Source organism: Colossoma macropomum, unplaced genomic scaffold (assembly GCF_904425465.1).
Source record: "Colossoma macropomum unplaced genomic scaffold, Colossoma_macropomum, whole genome shotgun sequence".
Taxonomy (NCBI): Eukaryota; Metazoa; Chordata; class Actinopteri; order Characiformes; family Serrasalmidae; genus Colossoma; species Colossoma macropomum.
The window spans coordinates 17,053,093-17,069,259 of NW_023494807.1; the positions used below are offsets into that span (position 1 = coordinate 17,053,093).

The 16,167-nt window shown below is 38.4% G+C and overlaps 1 protein-coding gene across 6 annotated transcripts in view; it reads left to right on the plus strand.

Annotated features, from left to right (window-relative positions):
• The window catches only part of LOC118796923 (piezo-type mechanosensitive ion channel component 2), a 91,713-nt gene that overhangs the window by 43,674 nt on the left and 31,872 nt on the right, over window positions 1–16,167 (plus strand). For 5 of the 6 annotated variants that reach the window (XM_036556069.1, XM_036556070.1, XM_036556074.1 and 2 more), the window contains 15 exons: window positions 156–285; window positions 553–713; window positions 1,738–1,968; window positions 2,371–2,485; window positions 3,552–3,751; window positions 3,897–4,045; window positions 5,008–5,181; window positions 7,373–7,587; window positions 8,705–8,865; window positions 10,033–10,209; window positions 10,406–10,528; window positions 10,899–11,099; window positions 11,286–11,490; window positions 12,803–12,901; window positions 13,190–13,355. In XM_036556069.1, coding sequence (XP_036411962.1) covers window positions 156–285; window positions 553–713; window positions 1,738–1,968; window positions 2,371–2,485; window positions 3,552–3,751; window positions 3,897–4,045; window positions 5,008–5,181; window positions 7,373–7,587; window positions 8,705–8,865; window positions 10,033–10,209; window positions 10,406–10,528; window positions 10,899–11,099; window positions 11,286–11,490; window positions 12,803–12,901; window positions 13,190–13,355 — 2,507 coding nt within the window. The remainder of the gene's footprint in view (window positions 1–155; window positions 286–552; window positions 714–1,737; window positions 1,969–2,370; window positions 2,486–3,551; window positions 3,752–3,896; window positions 4,046–5,007; window positions 5,182–7,372; window positions 7,588–8,704; window positions 8,866–10,032; window positions 10,210–10,405; window positions 10,529–10,898; window positions 11,100–11,285; window positions 11,491–12,802; window positions 12,902–13,189; window positions 13,356–16,167) is intronic. The other variant, XM_036556072.1, reaches the window with a different exon arrangement.

Below are 16,167 nucleotides of genomic sequence, written 5' to 3' on the forward strand. Positions count from 1 at the left end.
TTTAGTTATCTGGTGTGAATATGCACTTATCATATAGCTTAATATTGGGATAAACAGATTAAATAGATTTGTTTTGTTTATTTATTTATTTTGGATCCCCATGAAAGGTAAAAGTGTAAAGCATAAAATATATTTTCTACCTAATTACCTCACAGGCAGCAATAGTGAACTCCAATGGGACATCTTTTGGCTATGTCTCCACCCAGAATTCAGAGAATGGACCAGTCAGCTTAGACCTCTACTCCACTCCTAAGTATAAAGTGGACCAAACCAACATTGTCGATGGTGAGATTAATATCATAATCTCATATTCTTCATATTTATTTTCAGCAACACATTTTTTGACACATAGAGATGCACATTTTGCTATTTATAGATGTTGCATTATGATTAGTGTATTAAAACATATACACATAAACAGACTGATAAAATGTTATAATTATTAGAAGAAGTGCATGAAGCCAGCAATTAACTGCTAACTGTTGGTTGAACTATCCCTCTAATAACAGTCTGTGACTATGTATAATGGTGGGCTTGTACCATTTAACACAGACCAGAAGGATGGAGAGATATATGAAGTAGTGGAGGTGCCACAGGAAGAGGAAGAGGAGAAGACGGAAGACAGTGAGCAGGCCAGCAGCCCTGGAGCTTTTGTCAAAGTCTTCAGGTTCATCATGAAGCAGAGCTATGTCTGTGCTCTCATTGCCATGATGGTAAGTGTCAAAAGTCTTAATGTTCAATGAGAAAAGTCAAGTCTAGGTTGCATGTAAATGTTTTCTCTTTGTTGTTGCTGTTGTTGTTTCCCTTTTTTGCTGGGCAGTTGTTGGCTGGAGGTTAGGGAACCAGCCTTGCGACCGGAAGGTTGCCAGTTCGATCCCCTGAGCTGACAGGACATGACTGAAGTGCCCTTGAGCAAGGTCCCCAACTGCTCTCTGGGTGCTGTGCATAGGGCTGCCCACTGTTCTGGGCAAGTGTGCTCACTGCCCCCTAGTGTGTGTGCATTCACTAGTGTGAATGTGGAGTATGTGTTTCACTGCACAAATGGGTTAAAAAGGGGGAGGTTAATTTCCCTGTTGTGGGACTAAGAAAGGGTAACCTAACTTTAAAGGTAAAGTTAGGACATGCCTTCCTCAGAGATGCGTAACACCAGCCATTGTAACTTTTCAAACTGCCAGCAGAGAGCAACTCAGAAATCCTGCCTATGACCTTTTAAAATAATAATTCAGCGAAGAATCCAGTTGATACAATTTTTTCACTTGCACCAAATGAGTCCATCAGCCAGTCACACATGTGCCTCAGACTGCATCAAGTTGTTAAATAATGTCCAGAAGATTTGTTTATGTGGTTTTTGACACCCACCTGACAAACTGCTATCCATAAAAATAGACAAAGACAAAGTTCAGGCTTGGTAAGATTGCTGCTTCTGCTGTTTTTAGGTAAGCAACATACCTTTGTCCATTTTTAGAGAACATGTCAGTATGTTATGTAGTGTTAGAAAACACATAAGCAAGTTTGAGTTCATGTGTTTTGCTACTTGTATTGAGACAAATGTGTGATAATTTAGGCATGCAGTTTGCACAATGTTGATTGGTGTTCATAGGCTTCCATTACTTACTAATTACATTAGTTTTGTAGTTCCAGTGCCTAAAGAGGCAAACTACATGAGAAACAAGCAGAAAATTGTGCAAATTTGATTTTTTGCCAGACTGTTCTTTTCTCTCTCTCCTTCTTTCTTAGGCTTGGAGCATTACATACGTGAGCTGGTTGACGTTTGTGTTTCTGTTGTGGTCCTGCGCCTTATGGATGGTGCGAGATAGGAGGAAGTATGCCATGCTGAGCTCACCCTTCATGGTGGCCTATGGTAACCTGTTGCTGGTGCTGCAGTATATTTGGAGCTTTGAACACCTAAACCAGGTCCCCGGCCTTTTCCCCAAAACGGAGGTGCCCTTCACTGCTCTCGGTTCTAAGGTAAAAATAGAAAGACTCATTCCAACCCAAATGAAAGAAAAGTCAGCCTTTTTTTTTCAAAACTTGACCAGCATAAGGTGAAGTTTGCTTTTAAACACTTTTGCTTAGTAATGGGCACAAACACAGCAGTTAATGAAGAGGTACATTGCAGGATATCCCAAGAAGCACACCATTGCAGTGTTAGTTATAACTGGTTGATTTTATGTGCAAGATTAAATAATGTATGCTTGAGTATGCTCTATATAATTTTGTTGTCCATTAAAGATGGTGTCTATTTCCTTCCTTCTTTTTTGGGAAGTAGAAATGGCAATATCCAGTGATTTTTAACGTATTCTTTTACTTACCTGCTTTGAGAAATGACTCTGTCTGTGTCTGTGTGTGTACTTGGTAAACCCTCTGTAGGTGCTGTGTCTGCTGAGTTTCTGGTTGCTGTTGCATCAGACCCTGACTGAACGGCAGGACAGGCTGAAAGAGGAAGAAGCTCTTTCTGAAGTTACAGTTGACTCTGAGAAGAAGGGTGAGATGGACTCCATACATGACCAAAGGCTGCTGGCTGGTCATGTATATAAAATGTGCATGAGGCTTCCTTTCTTGTTGGGTGCACTGCTTCTGAGTTCATTCAGAGTGCAGTTCAAATCCCAATGCGCTTATTGTCTTGTTTAATCAGAGTAATGATAAAGCGTGACTCCTGAGTGACTTTGACTCCTATTCATGTGTTTTCTTATTTTCTCATTATAAATTGTAGTTTGTTAGATTACATTCTTTACATAACAAATAAATGCGACAATAGCATTCAGAAGTTGCATTAATAAGACATATACCCTCTTTCTATGAAAATTTTACATGTTGATATTGATATTTGCAGGCTGCTTTGTACTATGCTGCCCAGTGCGTTAGATGACCAAACGCAGCAAAACATTGTGTTTTTGTCCAACCGAGGACGTAGAGTGAGATTCTTTGTACAGCTACAAGAATAAACAGAATGTCTGTGTGACAAATGACAGATTTCACATTGTAGCCTACATCATCTCAGGCATATAAACCGTCCCTAATGCAAAACTCCATCTCTATTCCGAATTAAAGTTCTACTTTTTTGATAAAAGCATGTTATGTTAAGGCTGGAGAAATACTAGGCTTACCTTAAATAAACACTAATGTCAGTTGTTTGACAGACAGTCAGAATGTCCAAAATGACGAACATTTTAGAGCTCCTCCCTACCGCATACATTTGCTGAAAAAGCATGAAAGGTATAAAAATCAGTTCTCAAAAATAGTTGTAGTAAAAAAATGTTTCCAGCATGTCTAATGTAGTGGAAAAAAATATGCTCATCTAAAGAATATGGTTACTTAATTTTATATTTATTTACTAAACTATTGAAAATATTATTTGAAACATTTTAACATATTTGAAGTCTATCATTATGATACAGTAATTAAATAATTATGGTATTTATTGCATACATATATACATCAATGTATGTGTTATACACCAATGTATAGTTTTATATAAATACTATATGCAGTGTCCTTAAAATGCATTGTCATATAAAATGACGAATGAGAAGAAATGTTTTGTGTTGCAGAGGTGGAGAAGCCAGAGGAAGAGGATGGCAGGGAGAATGACCTGATGCAGGTTGTGGGAAAACTTGTGATGGCCATGCTGGTGAAGTACTGGATCTACATCTGTGGCGGCATGTTCTTCTTCGTCAGCTTCGAGGGACGCATTGTAATGTACAAGATCATCTACATGATGCTGTTGCTCTTCTGTGTAGCCCTCTATCAGGTACTGCTTAAAAGTTCAAGATTGCACTTGCATTTGTAATTTGATTGCTCATGTAATGGAGGTCTGTAATGTTCAAAACTCTAGACTGGTTCCTACTGCTCACCATCACGTGCTTTAGATATGAAGTTGGCCTTCTCTTCCCCAGGTACATTATGAGTGGTGGCGCAGGATCCTGAAGTACTTCTGGATGTCGGTGGTGGTGTACACCATGCTGGTAGTCATCCTTATCTACACCTGCCAGTTTGAGGCCTCTATACCCATCTGGTCCAACATTACAGGCATAAGTGTAGCTAAGTGAGTACAGCAGCTTGGTATATAAACTTGCCTGGATCAAAGTAATCCAATGCAATTTTAAGGGGCTAAAAATTCTGATAACTAATCATGTTCATATTACGTTGTAATTCCACTAATCACAATATAATTTCATATGGTCAGTATATATTATTTTGTGGGTAATGTTGGTATAAGGACACACTAACATGTAATACAACACTATTCACATTTACTCATCCACTTACATAGTAAGTCTTCCTCTCTTCATTTCTGTGTTCTGTCTCTCATCCTTTGCCTAACCACATGCACCCAATTGAGCCCAGTACTGGGACCAAAAAGACAAGGAAAGCTGCTCATTTAAATCTACCGCCAGACAGTAGTTCTGTCACTATATAAAAGGCTTGAGGCTTCCTTTCTTGTTGGGTGCACTGCGTCTGAGTTCATTCAGAGTGCAGTTCAAATCCCAATGCGCTTATTGTCTTGTTTAATCAGAGTAATGATAAAGCGTGACTCCTGAGTGACTTTGACTCCTATTCATGTGTTTTCTTATTTTCTCATTATAAATTGTAGTTTGTTAGATTACATTCTTTACATAACAAATAAATGCGACAATAGCATTCAGAAGTTGCATTAATAAGACATATGCCCACTTTCTATGAAAATTTTACATGTTGATATTGATATTGATGTTTGCAGTTGCAGTTATTCCCTGAGGCTAATTGTTGGTGCCATTAGGCAAATGGTGATTGTTTTAGCAAGAGAAAGCCTGAGGCCCCAGCCCCTGCAGTGTAACAGCAAATCATCTTGTGAATATTTAATGCTGCATCCATACAATCCTCGCAGAGGACTGTAGAAAAGTCGAAAAGTTGTACGATAACGCCACAAAAAATGTGGTTGCTACTGCTGTACTTTAAATTAAAAGGTACTAAACACAGGGAAAGGATAATAAATGTTATCTTCTTCCTCCTCTTTCTCTCCTGCAGACTGAATGATCTGGGCTTGGAGAGGTTCTCCTTAGGTGATCTGTTTACCCGGATCTTCATCCCCACTTCTTTCCTTTTAGTGTGCATTCTTCACCTGCATTACTTCCATGAGCACTTCCTCGAGCTCACCGACCTCAAAGCTGTGGCTGCCAAACATGACAGTGCCATCTATAGGTAAGGAGCTTCTTCACAACAGATTTGTTTGTTGTTGTTAAGTATACTGGTCTCAGTAGAACTTCACAGTCAGGAGGCCTACAACTGTACACAGTTAAAAACTGAAGTTTTTAGACCTCCAGTTTTAAAGAAATCCTTAATAAATACATTTTCACTTCCTTGGTCAAACATTAAACAGACTGCAGTAGTTCTAGTTCAACAGTGACTGTCAGTTGTCAACTGTGAATTGTCAAGTATGACTGTTAGCTTTTAATTTTCTAAACCCATATAAACTGCGGTCACTCATAGTCATAATATAAATAATGTATAATGTGTGAATATCAGCTCATATTTGTCCTAGTTTTCATCAGTTCTCTTCGTATAAAAGCATTTTGTGTTCTACCTTTGTCGTTACCAAAAAAAAAAAAATCATATATATATAAATCCTGCATTAATATTGACTGTTATTATTGGCTAACTGTTATATCAGTTAGACTATTCTGTAGCATGAGGTCATTATTCTGTCTAATTAGGGTTTTTATACTTACTTAGAAGAAGAGTTTCTTATCCAACCAGTGACCTTTTCTCATGTACATCCTGGACCCATCTTAACTAATCCTCTGCTCTCATCTCTCCTTGCCATCTTTCATGGCACTGGTTCCACAGCCATGCCAAAGTCAGTGCTCGTATCTGTCTGATTATGGATAGGTGGGTGACTGCTCTTGTCTTACAGCACCCATGGGCCCTCCACACTGCGAATGTGTGAATTTCCCTCCCTCTCTTTTCCGTTAAACCTCTTTCTTCCCCACTTTCACCTGCTCGTAACACAGTTTGTATAACTATTCAAAAATGTTTGCTCCTGTTTCTCTAATGAATAAGAGTTTGTGAATGATTTGTTTGTTGGTAATGAATGTAGCAGTTAAGTAATGTTTTGAACTATTTGTTTATGAATGATGTATCAGTTCCTGTTTTTTCAGTCCCTGGCACAGTAAAGAGACCTTTGATCCTGACCCACAGAGACCTCTATCTATATAGCCTTTTCCTTCTGATCCTCCCACTGCATTTAAAATCCTTTCCTTTCCTCAGCATGTTAAGAATGTACACATTCATTTCCCTGGTCCCAATCCCTTTTTCCCCACTGATATTCTCTGATAATGTCTTATTGTTCTACAGAATTATTCTCCTGTCTTGGAGTAACCTTGTGGTTTCATATTTGAATTAAGACTGTCACTATCGATTATATTAGTAAATGATCTGTCTTCAGATGATTGATTAAAAATTAACTTAATAATCTTGACTTTTTGAACAGTAACACACTATGCATAGCATACATAAGAAAAAATAAACTAAGAGACTAACAGTCAGTAGAAGTATTTAAAATATGCATCATCATCAAGCCCTTTCAACTAATCATTGCTGATTCATCAAGGTGCATTTTAATTGGTGAATTTTGTAATTGAGTTTTTTAGTTTCATTGATTCATTGTGACAGCCCTAATTTGAATCCTGATCTTTTTCTCTGCTGTTGTTCTGATTTTACATGTTTACATGTTTCTACTATAAACTATTGCCTTTTTAACAGCATCAAGCAAAAAATCCCCCCTCCTCAGAGCAAGTAAGTGAGTTTGAGGCAGTGCAGAAAAAGCTTACACTGCCATGCAGCCATGCCATGCAAGCATTCAACCGCCTGACCCTCCATCACTTGAGGAGACAGCACTTATGGCACTGTTGCCCTTTTTTGCTCTACTTTAGCTCTTCATTGATATTTTGAGCATCATTGACCATGCCCTTAATTCTGACTGAGATTGCTGCAGTTTTTTTACTTTCTACCCAGTACATTTGACCTATGACTGACTACCTGTGGCAAAGAAATGAGCATTTGTTTGTTTTGAAATGCTTTTAACCACAAATATCTCCCCGCTGTGCTGTGAAGACTCTGGACTCACAGCATTTGTGACCCAAACCCTGCTTGTACAACACAACCCAAATCCAGATATTTGCTATTTATAAAGGCACTAACCTATAAATCCATCTTTTTTTATTCAATTTTTTTTTTTTTCAAAATCAGATTATGGAATTATTGTCAACACTAAATAAATAAATGATCTGTGATTTTTAACAAAAGACAACATGAACAGTTAGTGCTCTTATAAATGGACAACTATGTCATCTGCCCCTTCTTTAATAATAATAAAAAAAACTTTGATGTACAGACTTGCCCATCCGGATGGGAGCTTGGCAGACCTCACCATGATGAGCTCCTCCCCTGAGCCCTTACTGAAAGAGGAGAGAGAGAAAGAGGTGCTGGTGGTGGAGGCCATAGTGGAGGAGAAAAAGAAGGAGGGGTCGGTTCACCTATCCAGCCATGAAGGGAGTCAACAGTGCAGCATGGCTACAGATCCGGAAATCCCATCAGAACAAAGCTCAGGTATTCTCCCACTGTTCTAACTGTGCTGACTGGCAGAGAGGTGTATGTCACAGGACTAGGCCTAGGACTTTAACAGCAATTCATACATTTCTTGGAATGTCACATCACCATATTCACCTATAACCTAGTGACATGCAAAAACAAAACAAATAAATGTTGCAGCCACCAGCTATGTCAGTGAAATTAACATAGATTTTATGCAAGCTTTGCTGTCCGTCAGTACAGCATCAGTGAAGGCTAATCTGTGAACTGAATGGTACTGTTAAGCAACAATACCTGCATACAGATTTGTCTTTGTGGAATGTGTCATGTTATAGCAGTAGGGAACCCTCAGGACCTTCTGATGATGTCTGATTTCTGTGAAATAATCATTTAATAATTTATTTTATTTTGTTGTATTTAAATTCTGCAAGTGTTGTAGTAATACTCTTATTTCATTTTTAAGTTTTGGTTGGAAGGGGTTAAATTCTTGAAGCATCTAGTTGTATTGCTGCCAAGTGATCTTTTTCAGTTAGGATTTCAGGAGCTGGTCAAAAGGCCTAATTAACATAATTGGAAACTGACAGAGGAATCAGCCAATTGATTTCTAATGGGTGGGACCGAGGCCCCTTAGTTCCAGTGAGGGGTAATATTAATGCTACAGCATACAAAGACTAATAGTCATGGCCAGGTATCGCAGGTATTAGTGCATAGTGTCTATTTTGCTTTCATTAAAAGCTCTGTTCATTCAGTTCTATAGTGTATGTTATCAATCATACAACGCAAGGACAATGTTTGTTATGCTGACCACAGGAGGCGGTTAGGAAAGTAATAAACAATTCAGTGAGAAGAGCACTGCAGGCTGTTCTAGGTAGTTTATACGCACTTTACAAGTTTTATGAGTCATTTTATCACTGTGCACTGCCACAGCTTGTACTAAAGCTCCCAGAATTGATTCTAGGTTGGCACAGTTCCTTTTATAGTAAACAAACCTGAGGATCATTCAGCAGGATTTTTAATTTTAAAGGTTTTCTTTTTAAGAGTGCTCCATACAGTTATGTGTGAAACTGATTACAGTCACCAGCTATGCTGATGGTAATCACTTGGCAATAACCCTAAGCTCGTTGCTTGTGTTTAGATCTGAAGAGCAAGTGGCACTTGGTGGTGGATCGTCTGACTGTGCTGTTTTTGAAGTTCCTGGAGTACTTCCACAAACTGCAGCTTTTCATATGGTGGCTGCTGGAGATCCACATCATCAAGATTGTGTCTTCCTACATCATTCTGGTGTCTGTTACAGAGGTAATGGCTAGCTGATTCATTCTGTCGTATTAATAACAAATAAGACATTCAGGTTGAATGTATTTATTTACTGTTGTATGTATAATGTCCTATATTGACACAGCAACTTGACTAAATTTAATAAATTAAAAGGAAAAATAAGATCGCTTTCTGCTGTCACATTTATCTACTTATCGTTTATTGTGTAGTACTAGTTGATTTGTATGGAACACTCATGTTGTTCAAACCAAATGAAATATAAAAATTAAACTTTAACTGATGCTTGCGTGTAGGGTAATATGTGGTACGTTGATTTGAGAACGTTCAAATCAGTAATCAATTTTTATACCATTTCAGTTCTAGGACTATTTTGACGTTTGGTGTATTTTTATTGCCTGTATTCCAGTACTGTATGAAAATTTCCTCCAGTCGCATTTCTATATTCTTGGATTACTTGTCTTTTTGATGTCATATAATTAAATAAATACCAGAGGAAAGCAATTTTAGCAGGACGACCTCCTAGCACAGGATAAACAGAAAAGCATGGAAACACTGCATGTGATGTAATTTTTGTACTGTATGTGTGCTGTGTATGACCATTTGAAAATGTCAGACATTTTGGTGGTGTTAATCAGGTATTCAAGAAAAGAATGCATATTTTGGAATCTAAATGTATGTATTAGAATATTGTATATTGTGCTTTACATTCCTTTAGTCCTTTACTCCTCAAGTCCTGTTTTTGTGAAATGGATGCGTCTAGGAGCAAACTGAGTTCCAAACTGCCTCTGGAAGCAACATCAGTACAAGAAACCTGTGTCTGCTTGGGCTAGTGGCCTGCACAGAGCCCAGACTTTACCTCCATTGAACATCTTTAAGATGAATTTAAACACCGATTGCAAGCCAGGCCTTATTGTCCAACATCAGTGCCTGACATCACAAATGCCTTTTGATAGAATGGGCACAAATTCCCACAGACACACTCCATAATTGTGTGATAAGCCGTTCCAGAGGAATGGAAGCTGTTATAGTGACAAAGGGGGGCAACTCCATATTAATATCCATTGTTTACACCTTTCAGTCCTGTAATTGTAAAAGAATAAAGTTACTTTTTTGTATCCTGATTACATGACACCACTACATGTATTCCGTTACTTCCCAGCCCTGCCCCTAATTCTGTGGTGTTTGCAGGTGTCTCTGCTGAATTATGTGTTTCTGGCCTCGTGGGCCTTCGCTCTGCCCTACCGTCAGTTCCGCCCATTGGCCTCCAGTATCTGCACTGTGTGGACCTGTGTCATCATCATCTGCAAAATGTTGTACCAGCTACAGACCATACGACCAGAAACATACTCCAAAAATTGCTCAATGGTGTGTGCCTGATGTTAAGAGATTTGCAGAGGCCTGTATCATAGTTGTATTTATGTCGCTTCATGCATAGAAGGTGTTTTTGACTATGTTTAATTCAAATCACATAATTGCAGGCTAATTCTACAAGCTAAAATCCGGTCCACTATTTGAATCCATCTTCTAGATTTTGTGAATTTGTTTACTTATTTCCCATCAGCCTACAAACTACAGTGACCAGGCGATAGATTACATGAAGATGTCTCTACTGTACAGTGAGCCAGTGGACCCTGCAAACTGGGTTGGACTGAAGAAGTTTGAACATCTCTTGATAAATCTGAGGGTGAGGAAAAGGCTTATGTTCTAAAACCTGATCTTTTGGGTTAACCTTAATGATTTATGAAAATACTTGTCTTGAGATGTGTTGGCATCATTTATTTTGTGTACACTATTGGTAGAGGGCTTAAAAGTGAAGACGATTCAAATGAATCGAGGCAATCTGTTTCCATAAATCCAAACAAATGTTTATTATTCAGATATACTCTCTATCAAAACATTGCTTGGTTTTGGAATGTTTGATGTTTCTTACACAAAAGAAAACCTTACTGTATCCTCTTTTTAGTGTTGTTTACAATAGTTTTTATAGTAAAGACACTGAATGGGAAATCATTGCTGATACTGTTTTACCAATCCTTGTCTGTCCTGTCTTCCAGAATAACTTGCTAATACTGGCCATCTTGGCTTTTGAAGTGACCATCTACAGACATCAGGAGTATTTCCGGCTACACAACAAACTCTCCGCTCCCCCTTCTAGAACCATTTTTCATGATATTACTCGCCAACACCTTGACAATGGTATTGTCAACTGCATCAAATACTTCATCAACTACTCCTTCTACAAGTTTGGGGTAGAGGTATGTCAAATCGTTTGTCGCTTTATAATAAAACCTCTTATCTCCAAAATGAAAAGGAAGGAAAAATTATTTTAGCTTTAATGTACGTTCATGTAACCAGATTTTATTTTGGACCATTTCTGTTCTATTCCAAATCTTCATGCAGTGTAAAGGGCTGCTGACATTTACAAATGGTTCCTGTCTCAGGTGTGTTTCCTGCTAGCAGTGAATGTGATTGGCCAGCGGATGGACTTCTACTCCATGCTGCATGCCATAGCACTGGCAGCAGTGATGTACCGGCGCAGGAGGAAGGCCATTGCTGAGATTTGGCCCAAATATTGCTGCTTCCTGGCCTGCGTGATCACCTTCCAATATTTTGTTTGTATAGGCATCCCACCAGCAGCTTGTAAAGGTGAGCATTAGTGTGAGCCTGTGCAGTTAATTTGTGTTCTAATTTTTCAGATGAATAATGCTTTTTCTGTGTGACTTATAAGGATACAACATTGCTAGCAATAAACAGATGCTAGCATTCTGCTAAAGCAAGCAATTAAAGCAAACATTAGATTTAAAAGTACAACCCCATTTCCAAAAAAGTTGGGATGCTGTGCAAAATGTAAATGAAAACAAAATGCAATGATGTACTCATTTAAACCCCGTATTTATTTGAAAATAGTACAAAGACAACATATTAAATGTTGAAACTGAGAAATTCTATTGTTTTTTTTAAACATTTGCCCATTTTAAATTTGATGCCAGCAACATGTTTCAAAAAAGTTGGGACGGGGGCAACAAAAGACTGGTAAAGTTGTGTACTGCTGAAAAAACACCTGAAGGTTAATTGGCAACAGGTCAGTAACATCACTGGGTAGAAAAAGAGCATCCCAGAGAGGCTGCGTCTTTCAGAAGTTAAGATGGGGAGGGGTTCACCACTCTGTGAAAGACACATTTCACTTTCAAAACTACAGCAGTCGGTCTCCTCAGTTCCCAAACGCTGACAGAGTGTTGTTAAAAGAAGAGGTGATGAAACACAGTTCTACCAGAAAGACTCCAGAGACGAACGTGAAAGGAAGGAAAATAGTTTAAGCTTAATAATATTTAACAATTCCATAGATGACAATTTTTGTAAGTTAAAGTCCTTGGCGCAGGCCTCGTTATCAGCCCAGATCTTCAAACGTGTAGAGCTTTGCAGATCCTGCCGTATAGGGACGGCAGGGGGCGGAGCCTACTCCCTGGGCAACCGGGCAGGGACCAACTGGTGGCGGCGGGGAGGAAAGAGGGGAACGTTGAAACGTCAGCATCTGAAAGCAGCAAAGCAGGTGTGTAAGTTGAGTCATTTTATAGACAGGTGGAAGCTTGTGATTGGTTAGAGTAATGAGAGACATATCATTGGAGTCTCCCTGGCAGAACTTGCGCTAAAGCTTTCATTGGTAAACATGCACCTGTCCCAACTTCTTTGGAATATGTTGCTGCCATCAAATTCAAAATGGGCATGTATTTTTTTTTTAGCATTTGATATGTTGTCTTTTTACTATTTTCAAATATGGGTTTAAATGATTTGCACATCATTGCATTTTGTTTTCATTTACATTTTGCACATCCCAACTTTTTTGGAAATGAGCTTGTACATATTTAGCTTAGCTTTATTATTCGCAGCTTAAGTGCATATTTCTAGCTTAACTGAGGTTAATTCAGTTTAGATAACTGACTTGTTTGTGTTTACACAGACTATCCCTGGAGGTTTCCTAACTCAACAGCTTCTAACGTCATTAAGTGGTTCTATCTGCCTGATTTCCGCACCAAACCAAACCCCAAGTTTCTCCTCTGTGAGTCATTGCAGTCAACTATTACAGTATATTAGTTATTATGAATATTAGTTATGTGTAGTATTAGGTATATTATGTCAGTTTGTCAATGTCATTATCATTACAGACGTTTTACAGCTACTGACCCAATTTGACTGGCTTGAATGTTGACTCAAAAACAATACAATAATTTAAAATGTAGGTGACTAAAAAGTAAAAAAAATCACATTCAGTTATCTCTCCCAAACCCCCTGCCTCTACCCATATTCTCTCATTCCCTCATTCTCTCTTTCTCTCTTTCTGCTATAGATGACTTCATGTTGCTGCTGAGTGCCTCTCTGCAGCGACAGGTGTTTGATGAGGAGAACAAGGCAGCGGTGCGTTTGTTGGCAGGAGACAATGTGGAGATCTGCCGAGATCTAGACGCCGCCTCTTTTAGTGTGCACAACCCTGTGCCAGACTTCATACACTGCAGGTGCAAGCCCACACACATGCATTCAGAGTATGAGGCGTATACAGTAAAGTATTAGTTTTACAGTATTATTAGAATGCATCATATCTTATAATGCAATACATAATTATAAGAAGAGGGAAGGTAAATGAACGGAAATTCCATGAGATATGAAAGAGAAAGACAGAGAGATCTGCATTACACTAAAAATAGGCTCCCCTAACAAAAAATCGGTCATGTGCATCATTTATCTAATATTTGGTAAAACATCCAGTTGCCCCTGTGAAAGAGACAATTCTGTAAGGTAAGGAGACATTAGTAGACATTACCACATTCCAGGATGTCAACTGTACGGTGTCTGTATGTAACCAGTTCAACAGACATGATGGGCCACTGGGACAGTTTGGCTGACCGAAAAATCACCTGACCTCAATTGCAATGCTCAATTTGGAATAGCAGGTGAAATTCTGAAATAGACACAAATTCAGGCTGAAATGTGCTCCCAGTTTGTGGAAGAGAGGGCTAAAATGGACATCTCTAGACTGATGTAATCCTTACCTGGCAGGGTTGGTCCTGTTATTAAGGCAAGAAGATATTAGAAAAGAAATTATAAATGCAACAAATTTTTGCGCAGTGAGCATTCCAGTGCTTTGAGTTTGCATGATTCAAACGTACATAATTTCCACATGAACAAGATGTTACATCAACACAATTAGCTTTTTTTTTAAGAGTCTAGCTGCAGATATGCACTCTCAGTCCGATGCACTCTCAGCCCCAGTGATGTCATGTGCACATGCACTGTCTGCTACAATGGCAGAAGCGGCTCAACCACACATTAACATTTAGCTGCTTTTGCCTAGCGAGTCGAGAGGAATCTTAAAACAGTATCATCGTCATAATTTTCTTTTTCTATCTCAATAGCCACATTATTACTTAATTCATTTTTCATACATAACATAGCTATATATTTCATGAGTTTCAGCAGTAGCTGAATGAGTAGTATTTGCTTTTTCTGCTAATAGACCTGACATAACGTGTTATCATCATGGTAGGTTTTATTTTGTAAATCACCATATTATTTAATTCCTTTATTGTCAGTATGACAAAGCTAAAATCCATTCAGTGTAACTCAAGTAGCCCAACAGTATGTGGTTCGCTGTTTTTGCTCATCAAACCGAGAAAACCTTGTCGTGGCAGAGCATGCACTGACGTCATTAATAGGCTGGCAATGCATGTCAGGCTGAGAGTGCATGTCTGCAGACCTTTCTCTTTTTTTATAACTGTAATCGAATCCATATAAGAGCCTTGGAATGAGAACAGATGAAGTGGTTTATGTTTGTCAAAAGACAGTGATTAATAAAAAGAGCTCTCTGCTTTACGCAATATCAAAGTAGCTGAAAGGACAGAGTGTTTACAGTCTGGACAACCATAACAATAATTATGTCAGTACTGACATTTGAGTTAATGCAAAACACTATTTTTTCAGTGCGTGACAGCCTATCCAGGTTAACAGTGAAACTGTAAAGTGGACATTTGGAATTCACAAAAATATGTGAATATTACATCACTTTGCGGTACCCTGTTATGGTTGTTGGGACTGTAAACACTTTGGCTGCTTTGTAAATGTGTACAGCAGAGAGCTCTGTTTATTAACTGCTGTCTGTTGACAAACTTAAAACCACTCATACTTGCCCTTCATCTATTCTCATTCCAAAGCTCTTTTATGGATCCAATCACAGATAGAGCGTTACCTATAACTCACCATCACTGTCTCACTCGCTTGCAATTTTAGCCTTAACTCAATAAACAGCTTTTAAGTACAAAGAGGCTTGTTTTCTTTCTGTGAGGCAGTTGAGCTTGGTGAGAAAGAGGTATCTGTTTATCCTGAGTCATCAACAACACAAATCTCATAACAGCTCAGCTTTTCATCAGAGCCCTTGACACTGTTTTATATTATGTATCGTTGGTCCCACATTCATTATGAGTTTTCTGTTTACTGTGATTGTGCCCACACATTCATGGGTGTTCAGGGATAGCAATGGGATTCAGATTGCTAAGGACTAATTACTGATTTGTTTAATCAGAGTGACAATATAAGGGACTGGAGTATGAAGTGTGTTCCTGTTTGTTTGTTTGCCAGTTTAGGATTGTAGTTTTTGGCACTCACAAAATAAATATCTATGAATTTTTGGCTCTGTTGGATCATGTTACATGTTTACACATAAAAAAAAATGCAAACACACCATTAAGGCCAAGTTATCAATAGACATGACAAGATTAAAAGGTAGAAATGGTCACTTTTTGCCTCTGCATTTGAATATTTATTGCAGGCTGAATAGCACGATCTAATCTGCTGAGTTTCTGCACACAGCTCTCAGCAGCTGTGAGCGGTAATGTGTAGAAGGATGTAGTTCACACCCAGGTGGGTGTGGGTTAGAGTGCACTCAGCTGATAAAGATCCAGACATACTAGCTTTTAGAGGCTGGATAGCAAGCATTCACCTTCTTTATGTACGTACATGGGAAGTGCTCATGTACAAATAAGACATAAAAAGGCAGATAGTCCCTTTACAACATTATTTTTTGACCAAATTTTTCATGGTCCTTTAAATTACTTTTGTGCTTTGAATAAGCTACATTCATGCTTCTGGTCCATATGCAGTGTTGATTTTTTTAATGGAAAAAGTCAGGTTTCAACATGTCTATACAGAATGTAAATTAAATGTAATTCCAGTTACTTTTACTGGATGGTTAATGATGTAATCATTACATAATTTAAATAATTATTGTCAACTTGACAATAATATGTCTAGGCTTCTAAGGGTGGATAGTTACTT